The 11,348-nt window shown below is 40.5% G+C and overlaps 1 protein-coding gene across 1 annotated transcript in view; it reads left to right on the forward strand.

Moving 5' to 3' along the window:
- LOC108246523 (ENAH actin regulator) overlaps window positions 1-9,238 on the forward strand; it is a 17,078-nt gene extending 7,840 nt beyond the window's left edge. The window contains exons 7-9 of the mRNA XM_025010068.2: window positions 1,740-1,824; window positions 3,769-3,826; window positions 5,150-9,238. Of these exons, the coding sequence (XP_024865836.2) occupies window positions 1,740-1,824; window positions 3,769-3,826; window positions 5,150-5,187 (181 nt within the window). The 3' untranslated portion in view covers window positions 5,188-9,238. The remainder of the gene's footprint in view (window positions 1-1,739; window positions 1,825-3,768; window positions 3,827-5,149) is intronic.
- The last annotated feature ends 2,110 nt before the right edge of the window (window positions 9,239-11,348 follow it).

Genomic DNA, 11,348 nt, shown 5'->3' on the forward strand with positions numbered 1-11,348 from the left:
AGCTGGCCCAAGTGGCTGGGGAGAGGAAAGTCTGGGTCTCCCTGCTTAGGCTGCTGCCCCCGCGACCCGACCCCGGATAAGAGGAAGAGAATGGATGGATGGATGGATGGATGGATGGATGGATGGATGGATGGATGGATGAAGCTAAAATGTGGTGTCGTAGTTACTGAGGGTCATTCACTACATATACTCTGACAGTGGCATCTTGCTGTATCGCATGAGATCAGGCATAACAATATTGTCAAAGTTTGACTAAAATGGCTGCAATTTAGTCATTTCTCATTATAAGATGATCTTAATGTGAAGCTCTAGTTAGATTGTTTGCAAAGAGTTTCTGTATTTAACCTCTTCTATTTATTTTATCATCTGATGTTTTTCTGTCAGAGACATGACAGAAAAAAATCAAACTGTGCACCACATACATCATCTCCACATGCTTCCTGCTGTTCGCCTCATATCCTGTTCTTTCACTTCTCCCTCCTGCCACACTTCCTTTGGTTGAAGTGATTGGCTGTTTTGTGAATGATTTGCACAAAAAGAGGAAGAACAGACTAATTGCTGGCATCCTCTTTGCTTTTTTAAGTCATGTGGAAAAAATGGAAGTTTTGTAAAGCTGCACGTGGTTTAATTTAATCCTTAGACAGGAAGTTGGAGGGAAACGTTTGTAAACCCTGTGGAATGTGATCTGATCCTAGATTGATCAGATCTGAGGCTCACTTTGGAAAGGTTTTCTAAAGTCTGAGCTTTGTTTTTAAAAAAAGGCTCCTAAAACTTGAGGGCTCAAAACATTTCAGAAACTACACTGTCAGTGTAACGTTTTTTTACGCCCATCCTGAGACAGGACATATTGTTATGTCTGTTATTGTCTGTCTGTCTGTGGACAATTTCTTGACCAAGCTCTAAATTGGCAACCCTTTAATGTTGGAATGTCAGTCTGCACAGCAGGACACCTCATGTATCAAGGGTAATCCCTATTGATTTCAAGGGTCAAAAGTCAAGGTCACAGGTGACTTCTTTGTGCAAACCTTGTATGTGCTTCAACACAAATATGGCTATAATTCCACCAGTTTTACAGATATTTTAGTGAAATTTGGGGTAGTTGTAGCTTAGAGTCATTCACAACACATACTTAGCATTATGCCTCACTTAACTGCATGAGATTGTGCATAATGTTATCATCATAAGATGATCTTAGTCTAAAACTCAGGAATAAAATGCATCGAATGCTAGGTCTTTCATTTAGTAGATTTATAACCTAAACACAGTAGAGAAGGTTTTTCCACATATAGTTGTTTATTTATGAGAGGCTTTTAAAAAAGATAAATAAATCACAGTTTGGGATGCTTTTCAGTCCAGGTTCCTTTCTTGACATGGGGAGGTAAATGTGGGAAGTCTTCTGGGGTCAGACAAGATCTGCTGTGTTTGATTTTCTGAGCTCTTCCATGCATGTGTGCTCTTCCTCAGTGTATGTGCATGCATCAACTAGGTTTTGGCTCCTTGTGGTGTCTCTGTTTTTGATCACGTTTGTCAGAAACAAACTGTAAACTGACCAACTGAACAGTTCACATTTTCTAATCTGAAACAGAGGTCAGATTCTTTGGCTAAAGTCATTGTTTTAACTAGTAAACCAGTTTTAACTTCTCTGATTAAATTAATGTAGATGTATTTCTGCTCTGTGATAAGTCCTGTGATTGTTCTTTCTTTGCTCTGAGTTTCTTTCTGTTTGTCTCTTTGATCAGACCTAAATCCACCCCTACACCAACTGCATCCCTAAGTGCCAATGGTGTGCCAACAGAAGCTGTTGATTATGACAGATTGAAACAGGTACGTGACCACATGGTGCATTCTTAATGCAGAATAGAAGTTTGGCCTTTTTCTGTGTTTTGTTATTGTACAGCAGGGGTGTTTGTGGCAAAATGTCTTACTCGTAAAGTTATATAGTCCTTTTTTTAACAAATATTGCTTATAATAAAAGGATGATTTGGCAAGTTTGAATTGTTGTTCTTTTGGAAAGTTATGCGCAATTATTTTATCTTACTTGTTGTAGATGGCTCTGACAACTACCTCAGTTTAAAGAAATAAGTTTAATTCTGACAGGACTGATGAGCTAATGAATAGTCTGAATGCAGCTCAGACCACGATCAGATCAGTGCAGTTTTAGAACATCTCCACCTTCAGTTTCTCTTTACTCAGTTAAAGCCTGTATAGTGAGTGGGCTACATTCATGGCATTTGGAGGGAGTCTCCTAAATGTCTCAACCATTCCCAGGGGTTGTCAATTTCCTTGTGTGAGTCACCAACACTTAAGGCTCCAGCATATTCCATAAGAAGTCACAAAGTCAGTTTGAGTTATGTGGTTGCGAGCCATTTGTTTTCACACACACCTTTCATAGTCCACGAGACACTCGGATCAGAACTCCCAGGAAGCTCCTCCCTCCTCCTGCAGCGTTAAAACGGGTTTCTTTCTGCCACCTTCTCAGCTCTCCTGTCCCTGTACAGATTTTTGCTTCCCTTACCGTGACCTGACATGTTTATTAAACAGACTGAGACAGTACAGGCCATTTGACACTTTCAAATATGATGGTGCAGAATAATGAGTGAACGAAGGGAACGTGTCCTGACGCTGCCCGGCCGAGGCGCACTTCCTCCCAGCCATTACAGCCACGAAGAGCCGCCTGTGTCTCCATACGGTCTTTTTAGGTTTGTAGGTTTAAAAGTGCTGCAGGAACAGTTATTCAACCAGCTGCTTCTCAGCTGAGCAGTAGAAGCAAAATGACTCCATTAAAGCTCACCGGCCTTTCCTCATGAACACATAAACACACCCACAGCAACTTCTGACCAATCACACGATACTTGGTGCAAACCCCTGTGAAAAAGTTCAGCCTGGGCCTTGTGTCACAAAGGGTCAGACGAAGCTGCTATTTGAACAAAAATTATGTTATTTTCGTCACACAACCACACGACTGAGAGCTGACTTTGTGTCTTCTCATGGAGGCTGGAAAGGCCTTCAGTCTTTTCGCTTAAATTTTAAACATGTTCAAAAAAAATTTGTGTGACATATTTTCTCTCAAAACAGTCACAAAGTTGTTGCAAATAAGTGCCGGATATAAACTGGGTCAGGTGCCCTGTAAGTCCCTGGTTTGTATCGGGTCATATTATAGATTGCTAACCAGGAAAGATATTATATTTCTAACTTTTCCACAGAACCCTGGTTCAAAATTAAGGAATTTTATTTTATTTTAAAGTACATAACACACACACAGACACAACTTTCAGTGTGTGCATTTCTAGTCATTACTAATAAGGCAGTCTTGTTAGCAGTTTAAACGGGTGTGTGTGTGTGTGTGTGTGTGTGTGTGTGTGTGTGTGTGTGTGTGTGCAGCTCCTCCCTCTGACCTTTGTGAATGAGCCTGTTAGATAAGTAGCCTCTCCGAGTTCTGCCTATCTGTCATTACAACTGGTAGCAACACTGAGACTGGACTGAAGGCAGAATATTGGGCTGCACCACCTGATATTGTCATTTCTACAATCATTGGCTCATAATACTGTCTGTAAAAGTGTTTACATGTGTTGGTGTTATTAATTCCTTTGGGCCTAATCTTATGAGGAGTCCCTCTGCAGGGATTAGCTACTTTCTCCTTTCCCCAGCTGACCGGGTCTAACTAACCTCCATCTCTTATGGGACTGGTCATGTTGAGTTAAAGATGCAAATGGGAGCTGCTCAGTTATGATGAACTCTATTTAATGTGACTTTGTTTTGTCTTTTTAGGACATTCTGGATGAAATGAGGAAGGAGCTGTTAAAACTAAAAGAAGAGCTTATTGATGGTAATTATCATTAAAACATGAACACCAGTCAGTCACCCTGCAGACAGATCAGCAAGGCTTTCAGATGTTCCTGTCAACACACAACAAATCAGTCTTACTTATTTTCTCTGACTTCTGTTCTTTCTTCTTCATATTCAAAATATTTGAGCACTGGTTGAAAACAGGAAGTGGAGTAACACATATATACAGTACCTTTTTCTCAGGAACATATTTTTACACGTGTTGACATCTATGCTCAGAGCTGATGTAAGAATGGGGTTTGTTTTCATGGAAACGTGCTACACACATCTCTAGTTACAGCCACTCAGGTTGCAGCCTTGGCCTTTCTGCAGCAGCAGGTTTTATTTTCAGTTTTGCCACTGCACCAAAAGGGTTTGCTGCACACATGCAGCATTTGGAGCCCCAGACTGTAGTGAGTTTTGGTTGTGAGGTCTCATTTTTATCCTTAACATTCAGATTACTGTAATTTGCCATAACATTACGACCATCTGTCTAACACTGAGCAGGTGCACTTTTTGCCACAAAAGCAGAACCAAACCCATGGTGAAATCAGTTTTACTAGACTGAACGCCATCGATTTGACGAGGATATTTTTAGAAATGGCAAATAAAAAAATTGTTTTGAAAAGCTGTGCTTCCATGTGGACTGTAGACTTTTATGTATATCCTAGACCAAGTGTCCCAGCCTTCTTGCATTGTTGGGACTTGGTGCCAGCAAGACCCGGAGCTGCCATGTTGTATTTTTGGGACCAGAGTCTGCACACTCAGGGTGTAGGGCTTTAAATCCCACCTGCTCCTCCACACACAGGCATGGTGTTACATGACCTTTTAATCTAGTATGAACTGACTAATTCCATCTAAATGTATTTGAAAAATTAAGCATAGTACTTACGGAAGGAAGGTAAGAATAATGTGAATCAATAAGTCAACACCTTAAGCATATTATCTGAGGTGTATGTTTTCATTTTACCAAGAACAAAGTAAGGCAGAACTACTACTGGGACCATCCTGTAGGGATGCTGTAACGGCTCCAGCTTCAACTTCCGGTTTCCTGTATGGAGTCTAGTATTTTAAATACATGTCTATGATGTGAACAAGGCCTTAGTTCCAAGCATGAGAGCAGTGAACTTGCTACAACATCCAAAGAAAGTAATGCTGTATGCTTGGTGAGTTAAAACTGTTGAGTCTTCAACGAGACGACGGAGGACATCATTTTGTTTTAAACAAACTGTCACACAGAAATGTAACAACCTGAGTCTGTAAGGAGTTCAGGTTGGAAACTTACCTCTCTGTATTCCTGTTCTTTGTTTTTTATTTTTTTCAGCAATCAGGGAGGAGCTGGGCAAGTCCAGCACAGCGTAGAGGATCCCGACTCCCTGTTCAAACATCTGCATCCATGTGACCAGACAGACAACCACAGTCCAGTCAACCCAACTTACTTACAACGTAAAGAGCCAGTGAAACGATGGAGACAGCTACCATGACAACAACCATAATACCCCACACAGAAGACTGTATTTGGTGCAAAGCGGCATGCAGCAGGATGGTGGCAGGAGGCTGCGACTAACAGAACCCCCTCTGCAAAACCTCATGTCCCCTTTGCCCCCCCCAACCACCTCCTGTCCCCCTCCTGCTGCTGGAGGATAGTGCACAGGCTGACAGAGAGGCAGAAGTCTTTATGCAAACACGGTTTCTCTCTGCTTGTCCTTCAGTAAGAAAGATAACACCAACATCCTGAACTCGCCCAAAATGAACAGGTCGACCCGAAGCAACAAAACTCTTGTGATTTTTCTATCAGATGTTTGCCGAAAAGAGCTTGGAGACAGGAAGGAGTTGAAACGTTAAAAACTTTTTTCCCACAATGCCATTGGGGTAGCGCGTATGTGTGTGTATGCGTGCGTGCACGTGTGCGAGAGTGAGTGTGAGGGACTGCCAGTCTCTGCTGTAGTCCACCACTGCAGGACACTGTAAAGCTTGTCTTCCTCAGATGCTATTTTAACCTGAATAAGTACAAAAAAAAGAGAGAAAACAGTTATTTAGAGAGAAAGTATCTATCAACCACGTCTGTTTCAGTGTGGATCTACAGTACGGCCATATCAAGTAGCTAAATGATCCAGTCTTTTAACGGGACACCCTCATGTCTGTCTGTCTGTCAGTGAAATCATTGTCTCCTGTCTGAAGTGAGATCTTTTCTTTTAATGCTGTATGATGAAACTCGGAGGGAAGCTGCCTGCTATCATAGCGCTCTCCTCTCAGCCAGCCTCGGCTGGACGTTTAGTCTTTTTATTTCTCCATGTTTTCAGTGTGAAGTCTTGTTTTTTTCATTCTTCTCCTTCAGGGTGTCATGTTTTGTCATATTTAGGTGCTCAGTTGGGAGCTTGTAAGGGGTGTTTTTTTTCTCTCTATACAGTGAGGGTTGAGTCTGCCACGAAACTGCATTAACTGTCGCAAGTTTTCTAACAAGCAATAAGTGTAGCATTTCTTCTGAGGCTCGCCGTCCCATCCACATGCCACCACAGATTTACAGCGTCCATCTGAACTGAAAGCTGCTGAGAAACACAACAACATCATATGAGAGGATTCTAAATTACAATAATTCTTTTTTTATAGAAAATCTAAGAATAATATATCTTTAGCCACATTTTTTTAACCTTTCTTCTTTTTAAAACAGTCAAAAACATCACGAAAGGTGCACCAAACAACCCAAATGTGTACTAGATGGTGTCCATGCAGGACATGAACGTGCCATTCACGCTTTCGCCAGTGCTTACAGATGATGTTTGTTTCATCTATTTTTTGTTGTTGTTTGTTTGCCTTTTCCTTCTGCTGCTGTCGAATCCATCAAATGACAAACTGCATTTCCCCTGACACTTTATCTCTAACATTTTTTTATTGCCTTTCAGTTCAGTGCTGAGCTTGTTTCACTCAGAGCTCAAATACAGTCCGCTTGAGAGGGATGTGTTGCAGGCTGATAGGCTGAAGTCTGAAGACTACAGGTCAAAGCCTGTGTTACAGTTCTGTGCTCTGGTTGTCTGAATGAGATCCTGACGAAGGAGCTTTTAAAATGCAATGAAATCTCTTTGACGTCTTACAGCCACACACAGCTCTGTCAGATTCTGCAAGTGGGGAGAGTAGTTTTTAGTTTTGAAAAGTGTTGCAAACAATAAACTGGGGTTTTTAATAAATGTTAAGGTCATTTTGAACTTGAAGTCTGTGGAAAAGTTATGAACAGTTAATATCTTACCTGTAGTAGATGGCTCTTTGAATCAGTTTGGATAAATAGTTTCACGGCTAGTCCGAAACTAGCTAACACCAAAGTGGACTCCTCACGTCTTGAAACAACTCAAACGTCAAAAATTTTAATCCGAATGCTATTTCAAAGACCATTATACGTCTGGTATTTCTCAGTATATCGTTTACATAGAACTTTGTGGTTATTTGCAGGTGTAAATAGTAGCAGCAGCAGCACCTGTAGCACATTTGGTGCAGCCTGGGGCTCTTCTAGCAAGAATTTCTGTCAAAATAACCTCATTATGCAAAATTGACAGTGATGTAAATGTTTAAATGATTCTGTTTGCATTTTAAAGATTAGATAACGATCTGTTTTAAGGTGGGTCTTATCGGACTGTAGTGATGAGCTAAACATAGCTAATCTGAGTGGACTCACTTCCATCATCAGTCCTGTTTGACCTAAACTCTATTTCTGCAAGTTGAAACCATTTAAAAAGCTACCTACAACAGGCAGGACAATAATTCTTAAATGTTCCACTGAACCCCACTTCAAAATGGCTGAAGATTCATTTAAAGTGAAGGCTAAGTCAGCTCCAGTGAACTGATCAGATGCTGCCTATCAATCTGTGTCAGCTTTGCTGGAGAAGAAAAAAAAAACTTCAGTGAAACTAAATTGTTTTCACAACCCTGAGTACAGGAAGGATCAATAATATTTTTTTCAGCATTTTTCAGAGACTAAACCTCAGATTACAATAACAAATACTTTTGCACTGGGTGAAAAACTGTCGTATAAAAGGTAAAAAGATTCTCCACTAACAGGAAACAGATTTTCTTTGACTGGGACTTTAAAACACAGGTAGTGTTGATACAATGGCCACATTCAGTGTCTCTGCTCTGCATTATGTGATTCTTAGAATTATTAGAGTTAAAATTTATTGCTTTGCTTTTAAACTTTGTGCACATTCAGATAGTTTGTTTCTCGGTGACTCCCTTAAAGGATCTCATTCACAACTGTGTTCAAGGGCTTTGATGTTTTGCTACAAATAAAACTTCACACATAGATGCCCCATGGTTTTCTGCCGTTTGCCAGAGTTGGGAACAAAAGTAGCATTAAAGAAAGAAATTCATTTTACGTGGACATATGCCATAATCCTTTATTTGAAGTGTGACGAAGGGTTGTTTTCTTGGCATTTTGTTCACATGCTCTGACTCTATATGTTAACGATGCTGTCTCATCCCTCATCCACCTTTTTTCCCAAATACAAACACCCAGCTCAGACTCTCCCTGTGCTGTGTTGACTCAGTAATGATTGCACTTTAAGACAGAAACTCTCAAAGCAATCCGCCATCCTCTGACAGCAGCCGTTCAGGGGGTCCCCGTCGCTGGCAGCGGGGCCCTCTCACCAAAGGATTCAAGCCAGCAGCCTCCTGCTGAACTTCATCACTCTCAACAAAGTCGCCTTTTTTTTACTTTTGTGTCATTCTGTCAGGAGAGCTACGAACCGGAGGTGTTGTGGTAGGCGGGTGAAACGTTTTCATGGAGAAATCTCTCTGTAAAGCGACGTGGTTTGTGCCTTGTTCTGAAGTTGCATTTAATAAGTCAAAGATTTAAGAGTAATAATATTGTAGGGACTGTTGTATTCATGTGCAGGTTTTCCTTTTTTTTGCCTTCTTTTTTCATCACAGTCACATTTTTTGAAGGGAGAGTTCTGTGATTTTGGTGCCGTTTCCCCACCAGTAATCTTTGCATCAGGATTCATTTGGACATGAATGTGATGAATTTCCACACATTTGTGAGGATGCTTCAGACATACAATCAAACTTTGATAATGTGAGGCCTATAAGAGTTCAGAAATGATCTGAGGTGATTCTTTTTTACCCTAAATTTCTGTTCAACGTCCAAATATCTGCAGTGTTTTTCACAGACTGTTTGTGTTTAGCTTCTTTTTTTTAATTCAGTTTTTATCCTTAAAACTCAGCGAGCTCTGCTCCACTTTAACAATATGATGGGAAATCGGTCTGCAAAGCCACTTTTCTGCTGAGGCGACTCTGGCTGCAGTTAGTTGGATTCTTTTATCATCTGCTTTGTATCATACTGTTCTCATGTTAATCAGTCTTTTCTTACATGCTAACATACTGTTTTGTTTGAGCAAATAAAATAAAAGTTGCAGTATGAGATGAAGAGTTGTTTTGTTGTGAATGAGGAATGATGCTTGAAAGGGGACGAGACAACAAAACTGTCCAGGTTACTGTTTTAGAAGATTTGTGTGTTGCTTTAAACAATAATATGGTTAGCCTTTGTTTTTCCCATCTGGCTCTGGCCTCATCTGTCATCACACCAGGTCGGCCTTAGTTTGTCGCCTTACAGTATCTCATATTTACACTCCGTGGATTACAACAGGAAGAGGGAGACTCACTGACTGACTGAAAGGGTTTCCATAAAACCAAGCTGTGTGATCTGAGCATCTCTCTGCAGTCCTCTCCTCTGTTGTTACAAGTGAGTCAAGTTGAACTGCTGCACAGTCACACAGGGATGAGAAAAACAGCAGAATTTTGGTTTGCACTTGTCCTGAGCTACGAGAGGCAGACTCAGAAGATGTTGCAAATTTCTTCCTGGAGTTCAACCTCTTTCATCATTTCAGATTGTGTAAAATCTGTTTTTTTTTCTTCACAAATGCAACTATTTTGGAGGCGATTGAAACATTTTTTTGCTTACAGACATTTTCAATAGAATTCACAGATTCACTTAATGTTTTTTTTTCTGTACCTGGGATACAAAGAGCTTTGTCTACAGTAATGAGGAGAAGCCACTGAGATATACCATAACTAGAGACAGGACCAGAAGCAGGAAGTAGAAGCTACAAAAAACAAGCACCCCCTAGTGGCAGGCAGCAGTACAGTTTTTTTGTTCCGAATCACCATGTAAATAAATGTAAACATTTTCCACACTAAAACATAAACATAAATTTTAGATCTTTTTTTTTTCCCTTGGCCCTTTTAGTTTTGTAACTCTTACCTGCTGTTTTATGTTCAACTATGCATTTAAAAATATGTTTGGTTTTAATTAGTTATATAGAGTGTGGGAAAAGTGTATCAAGGGTTCAGCCCTATGTCCCGAGTGTACAGCCTCTGGCTTCAAAAATACAACATGAATACATCTAAAAAAAACATTTGGGCTTAAATTTTTAACAACAGGAGAAGGTGGAGATGCTTCATCCCTCTTTATCAGTGTTGATGAGGCAAACCTCTTGTCATAAGATTTGGATCATGACTGAAAGAACAAGATTTCATTCACAACCAGCTGCAATGAGTTCCATCTGTAAGGTGGTCGGGTTCAGCCTTAGAGGGAAGGTGAAGAGCACCTTCATCAGGGGGGAGTTCAGGTTAGAGCCACTGCTCCTCTGCATCAGAATGAGTCAGCTGAGGTGCATCTCTAGCCTGGGAACGCCTTGGGATACCCAGAAGGAGCTGGAGAGTGTCGTTGGGCAGAGGGAGGTCTGGGTTTCCCTTCTTGACCTGCTGCATCGTGACAGGACCACAAAAGAAAGGAAGTCTTTTTCCAATAACTGACTTTAAGATAAACGTGAAGTTTGGATCTTAAAACCAAGGGCAAATTTAGTATAATTGACTTTAACTTTATCCAATTCTTTTTATGTATTTTTTCTATAATGTGAGTAAATCGAGTCTTGAAAATGTTTTTTTGTGTCAGTAGCATTTGTGGAGAGGAGATCTGCAATGCTCTAACTTTATTGGCTGGTGACAGTTTTGTGTGCAGCTTCACCTTGCAGTGTGTACAGTGAAGCTTCCTGTGGGTGGAACAGCGCTCTGGCAGAGCTTCTGCACTTCATTTGAGGTTTTATTTGACTTGGTCTCTGAAGGGCTGCGTGCACTAAGACAGGAAAACACCCTGAACTGCAGAGAGCGAGAGAAAGACGAGGAAGCTGAGAAAACATTGAGGCTGCAGTTTGATTGGGGGATTTGAATTTTCAAACAAAAGCGCTCTTTTCTCTCTCTCTCTCTTTTGTGTTTCTCAGCTAAAACAAAAGCAGCGCAAGTCAGTTCTCTCACGTAAATAAGAAAAGATGCAGGAGATACAGATGTGCTCAAGCTGTGTAAACAGTAAACAAAGACTTTTTAACTGAGTTATTCTCTGCTCTGGTCATTTTCTACACACAGGCAACTGTGATACTAAATTAGTATCTAAAATATTCAAAATATTTTGGGAGATGTAAAAGGAGAAAAACAAATCAGAATTTTAACTATTTAGACAGCACTTTAGTGACTAGTTTAAA

Source organism: Kryptolebias marmoratus, linkage group LG19 (assembly GCF_001649575.2).
Source record: "Kryptolebias marmoratus isolate JLee-2015 linkage group LG19, ASM164957v2, whole genome shotgun sequence".
In the NCBI taxonomy this organism is placed as follows: Eukaryota; Metazoa; Chordata; class Actinopteri; order Cyprinodontiformes; family Rivulidae; genus Kryptolebias; species Kryptolebias marmoratus.